This window comes from Lathyrus oleraceus, chromosome 1, assembly GCF_024323335.1.
Source record: "Lathyrus oleraceus cultivar Zhongwan6 chromosome 1, CAAS_Psat_ZW6_1.0, whole genome shotgun sequence".
In the NCBI taxonomy this organism is placed as follows: Eukaryota; Viridiplantae; Streptophyta; class Magnoliopsida; order Fabales; family Fabaceae; genus Lathyrus; species Lathyrus oleraceus.
Window position 1 is genome coordinate 436,714,286 of NC_066579.1, and position 20,727 is coordinate 436,735,012.

The 20,727-nt window shown below is 32.0% G+C and overlaps 1 protein-coding gene across 1 annotated transcript; it reads left to right on the plus strand.

The window, feature by feature from the left end:
- The first annotated feature begins 8,721 nt into the window (after positions 1-8,721).
- On the plus strand, positions 8,722-9,858 carry LOC127115078 (uncharacterized). The gene is made up of 4 exons (XM_051046735.1): positions 8,722-8,809; positions 9,057-9,110; positions 9,238-9,312; positions 9,485-9,858. Exons 1-4 carry the CDS (start codon positions 8,722-8,724, stop codon positions 9,856-9,858), a joined length of 591 nt encoding a protein of 196 aa, XP_050902692.1.
- Positions 9,859-20,727: the final 10,869 nt, after the last annotated feature.

Genomic DNA, 20,727 nt, shown 5'->3' on the forward strand with positions numbered 1-20,727 from the left:
TCATGTGTGACACCCTTGGTTCACTCATGTATCTGCTCACTAATCTGATTGAGAAACCTATATCAGGTCGACTGTTGCAAACATATCTTAGAGATCCGACAATTTGCTTGAACAAAGTTGCATTGACTTTGTCTTTCTCTCCATGTTTCTCCAACTTCAAATTTGGTTTGATAGGTGAAGATGCAGGATTTGAGTCTTCCATCCTGAATCTCTTGAGTATCTCTTTGACATGCTTTCTTTGATATAACATCATACCTTGCTTCAACATTTAAAATTACATTCCTAGGAAGTACGACAACTTTCTCAGATCCGACATTTCAAATTCCTTCTTCATCAGCTTTTTGAACTTCGACAAGTTCTGTAAGTTATTTCTAGTCACCAACAAGTCATCGACATATAAGCATATGATTGTTATACCGTGTGCTACAATATGTGCATAGAAACCATACTCATAACTGCATTTGAGGAATCCCAATTCGACTAAGTATGAGTCGACCTTCTTGTTTCATGCCCTAAGTGTCTTCTTGAGGCCATAAAGCGCTTTGTGCAACTGATAAGCTTTCCTTGCTTCCTCATGTATCACAAACCCAGGATGTTGTGTGACATAGACTTCTTCGTCTAAGGGACCATTCAAAAATGTCGATTTCACATCTAAGTGAAATGTCGATCAGCAGCTTGCATGCCAAGGCTACAACCAATCTGACAGTCTCCAGTCTTACGACAGGTGCATATACTTCAGATTAGTCGAGTCCTACTCTCTGAAGAAATCCTAGAACTACCAATCTTGCCTTATGTCTTGTTATCGACCCATCAGCATTGTGCTTCAGCTTGAACACCCACTTCACTTTTATAGCTTTTGTATGTGCCGACAATTCTACCAACTCCCATGTGTTGTTTCTTTTGATTGCTTGTAATTATTCGACTATAGAAGAGTTCCACTTAAAATTCTTTATTGCCTCACTATAGTTGATTGGTTCAGCACCTGCAAGTAAATCAAAATGAACTAATTCTTCTTGTAGTATGACTTCATCATCACCAGTCACTTTGTAGTCTTAAAGTCTTGTTGGACGAACTCTAGTTCTTTAGGGTCTCTGGCTTGTGCTAGCCATACCCTCTTCGACTTCGAATGTGTCAGGAATTTCAACAACTGCTTCAACTGGAATATCAATAATTTCTTCGACTTCGACTTCATTGATTTCTTCATCAACACCATAACTCATCAATGGCTTGTTAATTGGATCACCGGAATTCCAATCCCTGGCAAAATTCTCACCAATAAAAATATCTCGACTCATCATGATCTTCTCATTGATTGGATTGAATAACTTGTTTGCTCTAGTTTTGTGATACCCTACCAGAATCATAGGTTCACTCTTGTCATCAAGCTTCCTTTTTCTTGCATCAGGAACATGCTTGTAACAAATAGAGACAAACACCTCCAGATGACTCACTGATGGTCGTTTTGCACTCGACACTTCTTAAGGAACCTTGCTCTTTAGCTTCTTGGTAGGGCACCTGTTCATAATATAAATAACAGTGGAAACATCTTAACCCCATAAGGATTTTAGCAGATTCCTCTACTTCAATGTGTACCTCGCTATTTCCAATATGCTCTTGTTTCTTATTTCTATTATCCTATTATGTTGAGGCATGTAAGGAGCAGCTACCTCATGAGTAATACCATGTTCTGGAAATAAATCTTCAAACATCTTTAATGTATATTCGCCACATTCATCTATTCGAAGAACCTTGATCTTCTTTTCACTCTAGTTTTCGACAAGTATTTTGAATCTCTTATATATTGCAAATACTTTGTCCTTTAACTTGATCACATAGATCCAAAGCTTTCGACTATACTCATCGACAAATGAGACAAAATACTTGTTTCCACCATTGGTATAATCCTCAAATGGCCCACATATATCTAAATGTGCTACTTCTAGTATGTAAGAGGATCTCATTGGCATAGTCGAAACAAAAGACTTTCTAGATTGCTTTCCGACTAAGAAACCTTCACAGAGTTTGTCGGGCATCTCAAGACTTGGTATACCAATTACCATATCTTGAGTAATCAGTTGATTGAGTGATCGAAAGTTCAAATGTCCAAACCTCAAATGCCACAGCCAACTAAGCTTGTGGTTGACAAAAGTTTTTATACATTATACTTCATGCGAACTAAGCATGGTATTGAATGCCATATTCTTTGAAAAAGGAGATTTCAAGACCAAATTATTCTAAGTGTCAAACAGTTCCAAGGCTCGATCTTTCATAATCACTGAGAAACCTTTTTCGACCAGTTATCCAACACTTAGTAGATTGCATTTCATTCCATGTACATAGAGTACATCTTTGATCATAGTTTTTCCTTCATTGCTCCTTTGAATAACTATGTTGCTAGTATCTTCTGTTTGTAATGAGCTATTAACAAGTTTGACTTTGCTCTTCTTATACTCATCGAAATGTACTAACCACGCCTTTTGACCAGTCATGTGATTCGAGCAACCATATCTTGTAGTTGATATGATCATTTGCAACTGCAGCAATAACCACCATATCTTCATAATCATCTGAATCTTGGCGTGCAAGGTTTTCTCCTTCGTCCTTGCCTTTTGTCCTTATCTTTCCTGTACCAACAATTATTGGCCAAGTGACCCCACTTTTCACGGTTATAGCATTGAACGCCTTTTTCTCTTCTTTTTCTTTCTGATAGGAGTTTCCTTCTCCTCTTTTCTAGGATTCAGAAGCCCTATCACCGACCTTATGCTTTTGAGGCTTCGACCAAGATTTCTTGCTCTGAGTCTTGTCTCCTTTGAATTTGAATTTGTTGGAATCACCATGCTTCTTTCAGGTCTGAGTATGTAGTTCTTGTATTGAATCTTGAACACGTTTCCTTTTGACAATCCTAATCACGTGTGTCTCCAACAAACCAACCAAATCTTCCAGTTTCAGGGTTTCAAGATTGTTAGATTCTTGAATAGCTACAATAACGTGATCAAAGTGAGAGTTTTATATATGCATTACCTTCTCAACTATCATCTTATCAGTTAGGGTTTCACCACAACCCTTCATGAGATGGACAAGATTATGCACCTTCGACATATAGCCTGCAATCTTTCAACTTCTCCAATTTGCAGCAATTCATATTGTCATTGCAAAGTCTGCAATTTGAAGACTTTTACTTTCTCACCTCCTTCATAATACTTGACAAGAATATCTCATTCCTCATACGTTAATTCAACATGAGAGATCTTGTTAAAATTCTCCGAATCTACTACCAATTGATAGCAACACGCGACTTTGCAGTCTTTCTTCTTTGCCTCTTTGTTCACGACTTTCTTAGCATCAATTGCATTCTCATCAAGCTCTGGGACTCCATTAGTAACCGCTTCTAGGGTTTCATGAAAGTTGAATAAGGACTTCATTTACTTGCTCAATCGGTTCTAATTTTTACCGTCAAGAATTATAAGAGAGTTCTAAATGCCATTAGTACCATCACTACTATGGAAAGCACATATAATGACGGTTACGAAACACATATAATAGCAGTTGCACGTTCATTATTAGGTAATGTGTGGTTGTATGTATGGTGGTTTCCATAACGGGCGACAAACTGTGGTTATAAGTTAGGTTGCACGCTACCTATAACAACGGTTTATTCAATCAACAATTGTGAAATAATTTATAGGTCCTGGGTTCGAATCCCAGCAACGTGATTCATGCCTTTTATTATTCTAGATAATGCACTCTACTTATAACAACAGTTAAGTTAAAAACCGTTGTGATATAATATGTTTATATATATATATATATATATATATATATATATATATATATATATATATATATATATATATATATATATATATATATATATATATATATATATATAATTTTACAGTATTCCCAAATTTTAATCCTGAATAATTCTTAATCATATCAGACTAGAAATAACAATACAACCATTTTTGAATTGAATTAGACCAAAAATTGTATTACACCAATGACACAATTCCATTAGGAACCAAAAATTGAATATTATATCAAAACCAAAATGACACAAAACAACCTACAATGTACACATTATTAGAACAAATAATACTATCCCATTGTCTTGTTTCTTGGTGTGTTGACTTTAAACACCTACAGTTTCAAATAATAATAGTTGTTAGAAAATAACATCATTATTAATTATAACATACAATAAATTATGAATGAGGAATATAAAATACTTACTTTTTAATTTTCCCATATGCCTTCTTGATGATCTTAACGAATAACATGTACAACATCTATATCAACTTCTTCATATGAATTAGACACTTGTGTTGCATAAGAAGGAGTGGAAGGAATATCAAAACTTTCATCATCACTGGGAGGAATGTGTTTTCCTTTAAGAACAATTGACCATCTCCTCGAAAAGTCTGCAGGGTCTGTCACATGAAAAACTTGTTTTGCATGAGTAGCCATGATGTATGGTTCTGTGTTATAAGCTGCCTTACCAAGGTCAACCTGTGTGAATCCTAACTCATCAATTTGTACACCATTGTTATTGGAAACCAACTTACATTTAAATAAAGGCACTTTGAAAGTAACATAATCAATCTCCAAAATCTCCTCAATGAAACCATATAATGCGGAAGTTGCCAAAATTGGATTCTTATCTTTAGAACTACTATAGAAATACATGGATTCGGCTTCAACCATAACCCCACTATTTTGCATTGTACTAAGATTATCTTTTGCTTTTGTATAAAATGGATAATTAAAAATGTTGTATGTCATCCAAGTTATCACAGTAAATTTTGGCATGTACGATAATCATCTAATTGTCTCGAATGCACAATCATCATTAGAAATCCTCATATTAAACTAACTTACGAATTCCTTGTTATGCTGGTTCAACAACAACTTGTCATTCATTTGGGGATATTCTTTCTTTATAACTTTTTTGTGAGCAGCTATGTACGGTTCAACTACACTAAGATTATTTAAAGTATAGATATTTGTTTCCATAAATGAATGAAGATGGCAAAGGTTTCGTTATTAATGTTGTCTCGTTCGCTATGGAACCCTTGTGTATTATGAACAAAATGAAGTACCTGTAATATTTTAATTTTGTGTGAAAACATTCCACAACGGCTGCAAGCTTCAAGTGTTGTGCAATATGGAACATATAATCATGGTTGAACTAAACAACCGTGGTTGTTGTACTTTCAATTTTTAAATCTATACCTATATATAAAGGGGATACACCTATTTGGAGTGGCCTATTTTTCTCCCAATTTTACCCTTAGATTTTTTAATTCTTTTTATTTTATCCAATAATAATAATATGTGGCACTCATACCATCCTGCACTTATGAAACAGTTTAACAAAATATTTCACTTTATAACTTCTCACGTTTTTATTCTTATTATCAAATTTTAACTCCTACAAAATAGGAATAGCAGTTACAACATATAGGAAATGACACTTTAATTTTAAATAATGGATGCATTGACTACACACATAAAATCCAAGTGTAAATGGGAGTTTCTATGACATCACCAAAATATTTCCTTAACTTCTCAATAACAATGTTCTTATTATTGGCTGCTACAAAAATAATTACCAACCATATTTATCTTTCACCATAACATAAACCTTCATCTCTCACGTGAACCACCACCAACAACGATCCTACGAACATTCACGATTTTTATTTTTTTCATTTCCTCCGGTTACAACAACAACCAAAAGCACCGCTGAACTTCCGACATCACCGTTGAACTTCCGACATCACCGCTGATACATCCAACGGTCAACCTTCGCGATTGAACTGCCTTGCCAGAAACTTCTTGAAGGTACGCGAAATTCTAACTTCTATCTATGACTTCTTTGCTTTATGTGTTTCGAAAGCAACACTGGAATTTTCGTTAGGATTCATTCATATTTGTATAATCAACTTTTTTCACTTATTTATAGTCCTCCATTCTGCAATTGTGAAAGTGGAAAAGAAAAGTGCATTAACAAAAAGAAAGAAGGTGAACCACCACCAACAACAATCCTACGAACATTCACGATTTTCATTTTTTTCATTTCCTCCAGTTACAGCAACAACCAAAAGTACCGCTGAACTTCCGACATCACCGTTAAACTTCCGACATCACCGCTGATACATCCAACGACCAACCTTCGCGATTAAACTACCTTGCCAGAAACTTCTTGAAGGTACGTGAAATTCTAACTTCTATCTATGACTTCTTTGCTTTATGTGTTTCGAAAGCAACACTGGAATTTTCGTTAGGATTCATTCATATTTGTATAATCAACTTTTTTCACTTATTTATAGTCCTCCATTCTGCAATTGTGAAAGTGGAAAAGAAAAGTGCATTAACAAAAAGAAAGAATGTTCAAAGTTTATGGTGTGAGATTTGTCATATTAGCACTTTTTCAAAAACTGTGATGTTCATATATTTAGGTACTCATGTAAATATCACATGTAAACATTATAGGAGTTATAAAGTTATAAAGTTACACCTTTTATGACTTCTTATATGTAAAAATATATGAACGGGACAAACATTATAGAAGTTACTTTATAAAACGTGTAATTATTATAGAAAAAGCATTAAGAAATTAGTAACTTCTATATAGTGGTATATTAATTAATTATAATTATGATATTTTTAATTATTACGTTTTAATTAAAACGTTTAAAATAACCAATTACGTATAATTATGATTATTTACACAGAGTTTATAAAACGTGTTTAATAATTCTTTTTCTGTAATTAAAACGTTTAAAATAACCAATTATTTATTGATGTTTACACGTTTATAATTATGATGTTTTTAATAGTTCCTAATTTATAAACTCTATATTATATTAATTAAAAAGCATTAAGAAATTAGTATCACTTTGTATGTTCATATATTTAGGTACTCTTGTACCGGTTATTTTTAATAACCACATTTTATTAATTAGTACCTTCGGACAAATTATTTAAAATACCTTTCACATAATTATTTGGACGGGACAAACATTATAGAAGTTATTTTAATAATTAATTAATAATTAAAAGAGACAAAATTTCATATGAGTACCTTCGGACAAAACACCACCTATATATTTAGGTAACAGCCTAAACAAAATGCAACGGACAAAATCCACAACTGATTTAGCGGGGGTGTTATGTTCACAACTTAAATTGATTTAATGGACTGACATACTATAATAATTTAATTATTAATTAATTATTAAAATAATTAGTTGAACGAAATATTAATTAATAAATTGATGGAAATTTTGGGTAACATAATATTTTATTACTTAAAAGAAAACAATATTAACGTACTTTGGATAACATAATATTTTATTGGTTAAAAGAAAACAATATTAACTTATTTTGGGTAACATACAAAGTGTAATGCTTATTTTAATATATTTTCATAATTTAAATAATAAAATCATCTTATTCACTGCAACACTTATTTTAACGTATTTTAGATAAAGTGTAATACAATAATATATTACATAATTATTACATAAGTGATATATTTAATGTATTTTAACTGTGTTAGATTAAGTAGAAATAATTTAATTATTAAAATTATTTTGAATGCGCAAATTCAATATTATATGAAAAAAAACGAAAATGAAATCTCACTAAAAAATTTATCAACATTTATGTACGTCATGCAACATTTATGTAGGTTATTTGCGGAAATCAACAACATATTTAAATTTATAGTATACTTGAAATTGTGTGGTGTTCTTATAAAAACCCTCAAAGTTTAATGCAGAAACATGAAAAAATGCATGACTTAATTGAAGTTACTGAAATAATTTAAAGTTTCTAGAAAAGTAATCAAAAGAGATAAAAAGAAATTTAAAAATGTATGGGAATAGAAAGTGTTAGAGAGAAGAAAAGTATCACTCCCGTTTTTTTTGCATTGCATTTTGACTTTGTTCTCTCTTAAAGAATACCATTTTTTTTAATTTTAATTTTAAGGTAAATTATTTATCAAGTTAAATTAGTATATAGTATGAAAATATATCAAGTTAAATTAGTATATAGTATGAAAATATATCAAGTGAATAATATATCAAGTTATTCATGCTTATTTTTTAAATTTTCATAATTTTTATTAAGCATATAAGCATTTTTTATAAGCATAATATAATGATTATATCAAGTTATTTTCATATAAGCATATATTATTCTATATACTATTTTTTAGTGCGCTAATAGTATATAGAATACCATATCAAGTTATGAAAATAGTATATAGAATACCATATCAAGTTATGTTTATGTTTATTAATAATTTGATTATATGCTTATATAATTTTTTATAAGCATAATATAATGATATAACTTAATAAAATAGTATATAGAATAATATAATGATTATATGTTATTCATGCTTATTTTTTTTATTTTCATAATTTTTTATTTTAATTTTATGTTTTTGTAGAGGATTCGGTATAGTTTCCAGTTGACAATTACATTAATAAAATGGAAAATAATACCCGTCAAATATCAAGTCAACAACAGAGGTCAAGAAGGTCCGAAAATGAAAGGAAGAGGAGACAAAATATAAACAACGAGCAGAGAGAAAACAATTTGTCGAGACGACGTGAAAATTATAGGCGGCGAAAAGAGCAAGAGAAACAAGCTCAAACATCTCGCCCTATAAACAGTCAGCCGAGAGTTTCATTTCAAAATTTTATAAATATGACTTTTCCAAGATCACACTTTCAAGGAACTCATGACAGTGAAGCCGACCCAAATAGAATTACACATGTTAATGATGTTGCACTTGGTTGGTGATTATCAATATATATATATATATATATATATATATATATATATATATATATATATATATATATATATATATATATATATATATATATATATATATATATATATATATATATATATATATATATATATATATATATATATATATATATATATATATATATATATATATATATATATATATATTACATTTCATAATTTTGTTCGCTTTCGTCATATCTTATTTTATGTATTTAAACTCGCAGTTCGTAATTGCACATCACCTAATCAGCGAAACAATACGAGTCAATCTGATACAGGTATAAGTGATATAGTTCTAAGTATGCGAGTATTAATTTTTACAAATATATATATATATATATATATATATATATATATATATATTAATTATTATTTTTGTATCAGATGATATGAATGTTGATGAAGCTTTGAAGGATGCAGTAATATCATATGTTAACATGGACGCCAGAGAAAATGGTGCATTATCACGTCGTCCTCAAGGTATGTTCCTACAAAATTTGCTTCAAATAAATGTAGCATTTGCTCATGTGACATAAAATTTAAAATCATGCAATATTAAAATATAATAATTGAAGCATCTTGCATATATTTTTTATTTGTATTTTAGATTTTAGATAATATTTAGTAATCAATATCAAACTCCTGCCTGTAGAATCAGGACATGCTTTTCGAGCAAAGCACAATATTGCTCGAAATTTCAAAAATAATATGATGATGGCAAAATCCCGGTTGCCTCATCCATTTACCTGTAGACACTGCAATGCAAGATTGTTTCATCATGAATCACGTGACACGTGTTGTAATGGTGGAAAGGTATCATTCTCACGAGTTGATGCTCCTATAGAATTGCAACAATTATTTTTGAATGATTCAGCTGAAGGAAAACATTTTAGGCAACATATTCGAAGTTATAACCATGTGCTTTCATTCACTTCAATTGGTGTTCATGTTGATGAGAATATTATTGCATCTGGTCGTGGTATATACACATTTCGTGCTCAAGGTGCTTTTTACCATAACATATGAGGTTTCTATCCAAATGAGGGTGTCAGGCCGCGTTTCTTACAACTATACATCTACGACACCGATAATTAGCTACATAATAGAATGCAGGAAAATCCATAGTTGCACCAAAATGTAGTTCACAAATTACAGAAAATGCTCCATCAGTTTAATCCTTTTGTAATTAGGTTCAAGCAACTTTCAATACTTCCAAATATCAGTGAATGTAGCCTCATACTTAAGGAGCGTCCAAGTAATCACCATCAATACAATCTTCCAACTGCTGAACAAGTTGCGGAAATTATTGTTGGATGTGATGTAGATTCTATGGATTATGGAAGGGATATTAATGTCATTCGTTGTGATGGAAATCTCAAGAAAGTTCAAGAGATAAAGGGATATTATGATCCTTTGCAATACCCTGTATTGTTTCCATTTGGGACGCATGGTTGGGACATCAACACAACAAATTGCAATGGACGAAGAGTGTCATGTCGAGCATATTACAGTTACAGGTAAATTTGGATTAATTTTAGTAGATAATCTACTTAGCTAAGTGTTGTTTAAAAAACTTTACATTTAACACCGACATTTTTTTCAATCAACTGTAGATTCGCCCAAATGATCAATCAATGTTGTTATTGCGGGTCGACTGTTGCAAAAATATGTTGTAGACAATTATGTCAAAATTGAATCAGGGAGATTAAGGTGCATTAAAGAGCACCAAAGTGATATACGTTCTGAATTGTACCAAGGTTTACATGATGCTTTGCATGTTGGTGAAACTAATGCAGGTACAAATTCATATAGCATAAATATACAGTTTTAGATTAATAATTAGTTGTACTTCTAATGCTAATAATTCATATATTCTAATACTAATGCATTTCATGAATCATCGTAGAGAACATTGGAAAAAGAACAATATTGCCATCATCATTTATTGGCGGTTGTCGAGACATGACACAACGTTATGAAGATGGCATGGCTATTGTTCTTAATGGCGGTAAACCATATATTTTTCTAACAATGACATGCAATCCTTCTTGGAGTGAGATAACATAAAACTTTTGCCTTTTCAAACACCACAAGATCGTCCAGATTTGCTAACAAGAATATTTCGTTCGAAATTTGAGAAATTAAAGGATGATGTTATTAATAAAGGAGTCTTGGGTAAAGTTAAAAGCTACATGTATGTCACTGAATTTCAAAAGCGAGGATTGTCGCATGTGCATATGTTGTTGGTCTTAGAAAGTAACGATAAGTTGCGTGACCCAAAAGATTATGATAGTATGGTAAGAGCAGAAATACCTAAATTAGAATGTGAACCACAGTTGCATGAAGCTGTTGTAAGACATATGATCCACGGACCTTGCGGCATAATCAACCGAAAGTCTCCATGTATAAAAGACAGACATTGTAAAAAAAGGTATCCCAAACAATTCTTGGATGAAACACGTCAAGGCACTGACTCATATCCCGAGTATAGGAGAAGGTTTGATGAGTCTGTATCGTTAGGTAAAGATAGGTCTGTTGATAATAGATGGGTGGTTCCTTATAACCCTTGGTTACTGTTAAAGTATGACTGTCACATCAATGTAGAGATTTGCAGTAGCATTAAAAGTATCAAGTATCTATACAAATATGTGTACAATGGCCCTGATCGTGTGGCTATGGAGGTTCATAAAGGATCATACATGGATGAAGTTCAGCAATATGTTGATGCAAGATGGATTTGTGCTCCCGAGGCATTATGGAAAATATTTCGATTCACTCTTTATCGATTATATCCTTCGGTTGAAAGATTGCAGATCCACTTGCCGAACCGCCATCAAGTGTGCTTTTAATGATCATCAGCAAATTGCTGATGTGTTAAATAATGAACGCAACTCCAAAACAATGCTCATACAATTCCTTGCATTGAATCTACGAGATCCACAAGCAAGAAAGTATCTGTATAGAGAGATTCCAGAGCATTATTGTTGGAACAAGCGGGATATGGAATGGCATCTTAGGCGATCAACAAGAAAAGTTATCAGGAGAATCTATACGGTATCACCTTCAGAGGGAGATAAGTTTTACTTGCGACTGTTGTTATCGCATGTCACAGGTCCAACCAGTTGGGAATATATTCTTACAAATAACGGCATGACTTTCAGTACATTCAAAAAATCAGCCGAGGATAGGGGATTTCTAGAGACTGGTCATAATATTCGTGATTGTTTGGTTGAGGCTATGAGTCTCCGAATGCCATATGCTTTACGAAGGTTATTCGTGACGATTTTAATATTTTGTGAACCTACTGATGTTAGAGGCCTTTGGAATGAGTTTTTTACACATATGGTAGAGGATTATCAAACAACTAACAATGTCGTGGAATCAGACTTAACTAATATGTTGTTGAAGGACTTGAATGAACTCTTAAACCTGCACGGTAAAAAGATTGAAGATTATGATCTCCCATATTTACCCCCTAATACAATAGACAGAGGTGCAGTTCCAAGTATCATACAAGAGGAGTTAGCGATCGATATCCCTAATGAAGATATTGAATCTATTGCTAAGTTAAATAATGATCAAATGATTGCATTCAACACCATTATGAATGTAATTGTTCAAAAACACAGTGGGGTATTTTTTGTTGATGGTCCAGGAGGAACAGGTAAAACATTCCTTTATAGAACATTAATGGCAAGTTTAAGAAGTAGAGGAGAAATTGTCTTAGCAACTGCATCATCTGGTATAGCTGCAACATTGTTACCCGGTGGTAGGACTGCACACTCTCGATTTAAGATACCTATTGATATTCAACCGAGTTCCATTTGTGGTATTCAAAAGCAAAAGGATCTTGCAAATCTCATTAGAGTTGCTACCGCAATAATTTGGGATGAAGCACCAATGACAAACAAAAATTGTTCGGAAGCCTTAGATCGATCATTACAAGACATTTGTAGCAACAATGCTCTATTTGGTGGAAAAGTTTTGATCATGGGGGGGGGGGGGATTTTCGTCAAGTTCTTCCTATTGTAAGAAAAGGTACTAAGGCACAAATGATTTCAGCATGTATTGTTCAGTCTCATTTATGGAATCATACCAAGATTTTGCATTTGCGTCAAAATATGCGATCATTGCATGATCAAGAGTTTGCAGAATTTCTTATTCGCATTGGTGATGGTGTTGAACCTACCAAACCAGATGACATGGTGAGGTTACCTTTACATATTGCAATCCCATGGGAAGGTGAACATTCCATACAAGTACTTATCCAACATATTTTTCCTAATTTAGAATTGCATGGTTGGGATGCCCCATATATGGTACAAAGAGCTATTTTGACACCAACAAATGATGATGTCCAAAAATTGAATGATATGATTATCGATCAGTTTCCAGGAGAAGAACATAATTTGTTATCGTTTGACGAGGTTGAAGGAGATAATCATAATTTATACCAGCAAGAATTCTTAAACTCAATTGCACAAGGTAGTTTGCCACCACATATTCTAAAGATAAAAAAAGGGTGCACCATTGATGTTGTTACAAAATCTAGATCCTAGATATGAATTGTGTAATGGGACCCGGTTATTATGTCGTGGTTTATTTATGAATATGTTGGATGTGGAAATCTTGACAGGAAGCAACGCAGGAAAACGTGCTTTTTTTACCTAGAATTAAAATAAAAACATCTGCAAGTGGTGGTCTTCCTTTTGTTCTTAGCAGAAAGAAGTTTCCGGTGCGACTAAGTTTTTCAATTACAGGGAAAAAGAAAATACTTCGAATAGAGATTTCATGTTCGGCATTCCTCTTAAAGAACGTCATTGATTACACAGTATCAATATTACTTTGCATGCTTCGATATAATTTTGAATATCTTTATTTACCATTTTCAAAATATAATAATATTATTTTTAATGCGACCTACAGTAGAAACCTCATAAAAAGAAAAACAAATATTTATTTTTCTCTGCTGTGCGCATTAAAAAAAGCGGGCAGACGGGCACGGGAGTTCCCGTCTGAACGTTAGTAACAATAAATGAAAAGGGACACACACTAATTTTAATTAAATAAAAGGAAAAAAAATTATGATGGGACTCGGAGATTGTCACCCAAACTCTATGATCACGATTTTTTTAAAGGAACCGTGATGAAAAATTTTCTTAATAAAAAAAACATGCACGTACAAAATTGTAATATAACGACGATGAAAAAATGGCCATTGTAATATTGTGTCACTAAAGTTATTTTTTCTAGTAGTGAATTTATCTTTGTAGTGATTTATTAACAACCCGTGATCCCGGAAACACGATCACCGACGTGTGAATCTTGAAAACACAAACAAGAAACTAATTGAAGCTCTAGATACCAATTTGTTAGTGCGTGAGGCATTTTTAGTGAGGGGAGAGAGAGAGAGAGAGAGAGAGAGAGAGAGAGAGAGAGAATAAAAATAAGGTTTGATATTTTTGAATTATGATTATACAAACTGAATTACAAAATATGTCTATTTATATACAACTTACTTGTATACTAAGTAACAAAACCTAAACCCTAATTAATTTTGGGTTTGGGCTACAAACCTTAGATTATATCACAATATTTTTTTTTGTATATATCTATTTTTGGGTTCCCCAAATTTTTTCCTTGGTGTTTGATTAAACGGATAACTGCTTATGTTGTTTTCATATTACATGTCACAATTTTAAGTAATTTTTTTATTCACCATGTCATTTTTCAGATAATCTTGTTTCGATTGATAATTGTTGGGTGACACTTCCTTCCTTTATAAACAATGTAAAATTTAATCACACATACTTGAATTTTCAACACTCTTCCATAAGTGTAAACTCATATATCTAATAACATGATATAATAGAGGATCAAACTCTCAAACGGATAACTGCCACCATTATCTTCATATCACATGTCACAATTTTAAGTAATTTTTTTACTCACCATGTCATTTTCGAATGATCTTGTTTCAATTGATAATCATTGGGGAGACATGTCCTTCCTTTATAGTCAATGTAAATTTTAATCACCCACACTTGAATTTTCAACCTTCTCCCGTAAGTGTAATCTCTCACATCAAAGAATGTTGGAGTTGTGATAGGTATAGGACAAGAAAAGACTTTGACACCACATATTTACCAAAAGCCTTAAGGAAATGAATGTATGAGTCATTTCTATTATATATCCAATATTTCCTCTCTTTTATTGTTAATGTGCGACTTAACCACTCACTTGAATTTTAACACTTTTCGCAAATATGAGTCCACGTATCCTATAATAAAATCAAACACAAGATCCAACTTTTGTCCTTTCATCAAGTAGAACCAAGTTTCGATACCACTTGTTAGGTAGACTAAAAATGCAGAAGCAATGATAGGTCCAATACAATAAGGGACTTTGACACCACATATTCACTCAAAACCTTAAGGCAATGGATGTATGGATCATTTCTCTTATATATCCAATATTTCGTCCCTTTATAATTGATGTAGAACTTAACTATTCACACTTGAATTTCAACACTCTCTCACAAGTGTGAGTTCCCACATTGTATACTAGAACCCAACACATGATCCAACTCCTGCTCCCCCGCCAAGCAGAACTAGGTTTCGATATCACTTGTTGGGGAGACCGGAGAATGTAAAAGCTACAACAGGACCAAGGACCATTAAATAACTTGACACCGTATAGTTTCCCAAAACCTTAAGGAAGTGGATATATGAATCATTTATCTTATATATCCAACACCTCCCTTTATAGTCGATGTGACAATTAACCACTCACACTTGTATTTTAGCATTCCCCCACAAGTTTTGTTTTCCACTTCCTATAATAGGATCAAACACAAAATTCAACTCCCGCTAAACACCAAGTTGAATCGAACTTTGATACCATTAGTTAAGGAGACTGGGGAATGCAAAAGTTACAACATGATCAAGGACCATAAGAGGCTTTGACAATACATATTCACCCAAAATCACAAAATAATAGACGTATACATCCTTTCTCTTTTAAATTCAACACTTCCTCTCTTTATAGTTGATGTGGGGCTTAACCGTTAACACTTGAATGTTCAATAATAACCTCCAATTTTATTTTCACATGTTAAATTATTTTTAAGTTAATGTTGATTTTATTCTAGACAACCATTTGATTAATTTTTTGCAGGATATAAGGATTCATATACACAAAATTACAATAAAGCCCACTCAAATCAAAATTCGCAATCAAATCCATAACCCTTATGTGTTGTAAAAAAAAGAACTTAATAGCCCTCATATATTGAATAAAGTTTGGAGGCGAAATAAACTAGATAGTTAGGTTTTATTTGTAAGTTGGTTAGTTTATTAATATCTTACAAGTTCTTTATATATCAAGCATCTCATGTAGTCAGTTACTATCTTTTTCATTCTAATTCAGGATGAATTTTAAGGATTTTTCCTTTGTATTATGTTCTTAAGCTTACTTCTTATAATAAATTTCTTTTCAACTCTTTAATTTCATGCTTCATAACATGGTATCAAAATCTAGTACAAGATCTCTTGAGTCGTCTACTATTAGATTTTTGTTATTATGTCACTCGCCATTTATATCTATGCATCAAGCCTTATAGTTTTAGGCTTGAGGGATTCAATTACAACAATTATTCTAGGATCCACATTTTCAGTCACTTTAGTGCTTCTATTTATGATTGCATTGAAGTGTTCCTTCAAGTAGGTTTGGGTGTTGGAATCAAATGCTTCTGATTGTTAATCAAGTAGTTGTTTGGCTATCTGGACAATATGAGTCTCGAGGTTCTTGATTTAAGCATTTGTATTATTTTGATTTCCCATAAAAACTACATGAACTAATTCAGTGTATCCTCCAATTTTGAAGTTCAGTCTTGTTGAGGAGTAGCATGTTGTAATTCTGGTACAGTTATTGTTTGTTGGATATTCATGCATCTTGTCTCCATCCTTGATTGTAATTATCTATTGGATAGTCATGCATATGTCTTATCCTTTGTTAGTTGCCCGTAAATTTTACCTTTTCACCTGACAGAGGGAAAATCTCGTGGGATGGTCACCACTACACATCTCACAATATGACATTTGCATGTATTTAGGCACTTCTTGCATTTCCTTGAGTTGTTGTCACAACTTTGACAGTTGTTTGGTCAACTCGTCCACAACTTGAGTCAACATTTATTCTGAGCTAAGATTGCATTGATTAGATTTAGCTTAATGATTCTATTATTTCTTTGTGTGGGATTTCTGTTGCACTTCCCCTGGTGGTCACTGAGTGCAATTATTTCAATAATAGTTATTGCATCTTCGACACTTTTTGAAATTAAGGAACCACATTCAGTTACATCTAACATAAGATTTGGTTGTCGATGTTGTAGTTAATTGTAAAAGATTTGAATATGAGTGAGATCATCAAAACCGTTATTGGGACACTTATCAACATACACTTGTATCTTTCCCAATCTTCACATAATGTTTTAGTCGATCCTTGGGAAAAATACAATAATGGGTGTCTTGGCCTCCATGAATTTATTGTAAGGAAAAACCTGTTAAGAAAAATTTCTTAAAGTATATTCAAGTTAGTTATTACCTGAGTTGATTGGTCCAAGTACCATTCCTTTGTCTTTCCTATCAGCTAGTGGGGATATAGCCTCATAAACACGTCTTCTTCCTCTGTATCAGGTACTCCAAGAGTACAAGAAATCTCGTAAAATTTTGTGAGATGAGTATATAGATCCTCGTGATCTAAACTTACAAAAGGGTTAGAATATACAATTTGAAGAAGTCTGGTTTTCATCTTAGTTTTTCCAGTGTTTCATGGTGGTCTAATTGCTACACTTATTTTTATTGGCCTAATTTTCATTTTTATTGGGGTTATTAGCCTCATTATTTTTGTAACCATGATCAACCATAACTTCTTTAGGTATGGTAGATGTTGTCAAAACAGAAGTTCCTTTCCGTTGTTCTTTCTTCTTGACTAACTGCTTCCTTTTTGTAGTTTTGTTATTGTTTCTTAGAGTTGTTATTTTGATTTCTAGATCAAACAATAATTGATCTTCCATATTCTTTCCTCACAAAAACATAATTAAGCAATCTATCCAAACAACTGAGTAATAATATAGCTAAATAATAAAAGGTATATACAAATATGAACAATTGTATAAGAACACTTAAAATGAAAAAATTATTATAATTCTTATAATATCAAAACGTCAGTCCTAAGTAACAAAGTCATTTTGTTAAAGAACAAAAGTAAGTATTCGTGTATTTATCGGATCCATAGGGACTCGTGTGATATTAAAGTTGTTCCACAATCTTTATGATTTTAATGAATGCATTTGGAAAAGATGTTTTTTTCAAAAACTAATTTATGATAACGGTAAATGAAAGTAACGTTAAGAGATGAAATGAGATTGTTAAGGTTAGAGTTCATTATCTTGTCCTCATGTATTCTCGTGATCAGTTATACATATTTTAGTCAACAATTAATATTAGGATTAAATATATTTTACTCCTCTACAATGTGAGGTTTAATTTTGTCCTCGTGTATTCTCGTGAACAAGGAATATTAGGGTTAAATACACTTCAACCTTGTAATATTTAGATTATGTTTCTTTGCCTCCTTTGGTGACGAGGCAACTATAGAATCTTCATATTTTGTGACTTGGCAATTCACGTGGCATTTAATTTAATTAATTAATTTTACTAAAAAAATCCACGTGAACTTTTTATTATTATTTTTTAAAATTTTATTTTTATTTAGTTTTTTTAAAATATTTTTTTATAATTTTTAAATTAATATTTTATTGTTTGGGTGTTAAATGCTAAAATCCACAACTTCCAAAAAATGGTCTCAATAGTTTGAACCATGAACCTTTGTTATGTAAGAGAGAGCTCCAACCACCAACATTATGTATGATGTTGGTATAATAATTTGCAATAGCTAAAACACATATTTGAACAAAATATTGCATAATAAATAATTTTTATTTTTAATTTAGATATAATAATTTTATAAAAAACAGAATTTTAAATACTATTATTTATTTAAATGAATGATATAATTGAGAGAAACAATACTATTATTTATTGTAAAGATGAATACAACCACTAAGATTCAAAAGTCAACGTAACATAAATTATATATCTATAAGTCATCAATCAATCTTTCTTAACAATTGTAACATATAATGCCCAAAGCAGATAAAGTTGTTAGAATCATTATCAAATGAATATAACATAACATAAAATAATATTTATTAAAGAATTTTTATATTAACCAATGAATGTGATATTATCAATTTGCAAAGAAGCATAACATTTATAAACCAAAAAGCAATAGCATGAAGCAATAAGCAATACATATGAAGAGAAAAATTTACAGAAACATAGGATTTTGGAAGCATACTTGTAAATGTTCTGATTTAGATAAGAAACTTTGAAGAACTTGTGTTGGTGTGTGGAGAGTATTGAGAATTTTTATGAAAGTTGTGGATTTATGTTTCCAAATCTTATGACATAAATTTCGCAGGTGGATGAAGGAAAATAATATGTGAATTATGCTTTTAAATAGTGAATTTTAAGTCTGAACATTGTTACCAATGTACTAGTAACGACATTATCATTGAGCGAGATGCCTTCCTCACTAGGCAAGAATGTGTGAATTCGAACAAATTTGCTATTGTAATGATTTCTATGGGCGAACTATACCTTTGGAAAATTTTCTTAGCAAAATTTCTCCTAACAAGGTGATATCTTTGTTCAATGAATTGTCTACATAATGCCCAAAATATGTTTCTATCAATGATTTCAAACCATTTAAAATTTTCATAAAAGAAAATTTAAAGGTTTAGAAACATTGAGTTACCTCCTAATAAGAGCTTCTTTAACATCATTAGCTCGAAACTTGATTCATGTTATTTAAAAATATTAAAACTTACCTCTTTATCTTGGACTCCGACCTTCGTGTCTCCATCATCGATATTAATCAACATTCGAGTTATTTTCCTCAATAGTCGACCTAGAATGAGAGGAACTTCGTTATCCTCCTCGATGTCCATTACAACAAAATCCACTAGAATAGGAATCTATCCACTTTAAATAAAATATCTTCGGCTATTTTGGATGGACGTTTGATCGACTTGTCTACCGGTTGTAATGTCATCTTTGTCTGATTCATGTCGAGATCGATGATTCTTTGTATCACTGATAGAGGTGTATGATTTATAATTGAGCCTGAATTAATGAGAGTGTTGCGAACATTTACATTACCTATATAATATAACTCTCCTCGGGTCATCTTCACTCTGAGGTGGAGTTTTTTTAATGGTGGCGCTACAGCTTGCTTCCAGCTGAATGGTTTCCTCATCAATGTACTTTTTCTTCTTTGTCATGATCTCTTTCGTGAACTTAGTATAAGTGGGCATTTGTTTCAAGACTTCAGAGAATAATATGCTTATATGTAGCCTTTTGAGGATGTCTAAAAGCCTTGAATATTGTCTTTTTTTCTCGTTCTTGGTTGGAGTCTGTGGATAAGGGAGATTCTGATCAGGTGGATTATTCCGTTTTTCCTCCCTTGCTCTTTAACCTTTTATTTGTGCCTCTTTTGTTACTTCTTCCTCCAACTCTTTTCCTTTTTCATCACTTATATTTTGTCCTTCTATATCTTTTTCATTTTCTTTTTCCATTTCAATTTCTCTTGACTTAACAACAATTCTTTTAGGTTCCATATTTCCACTCATCTGGTCACTTCTAGTTGTGATTGCGTTGGAGTGCTCTTTGAGGTTGGTTTGAACGTTGACATTTAATACTCCTGATTTTTTATCAAGTAGTTGTTTGGCTATCTCACCAATTTGAATCTCGAGGTTCTAGATTAAAGTAT

Bases quoted from the DNA above. Each gene is read 5' to 3' on its own strand.
- LOC127115078 (XM_051046735.1), top strand. From the start codon at position 8,722: ATGACTTTTCCAAGATCACACTTTCAAGGAACTCATGACAGTGAAGCC. The intron at 9,111-9,237 runs GTATAAGTGATA...ATGTTGATGAAG, and splicing joins TACGAGTCAATCTGATACAG to CTTTGAAGGATGCAGTAATA. The intron at 9,313-9,484 runs GTATGTTCCTAC...TCCTGCCTGTAG, and splicing joins ATTATCACGTCGTCCTCAAG to AATCAGGACATGCTTTTCGA.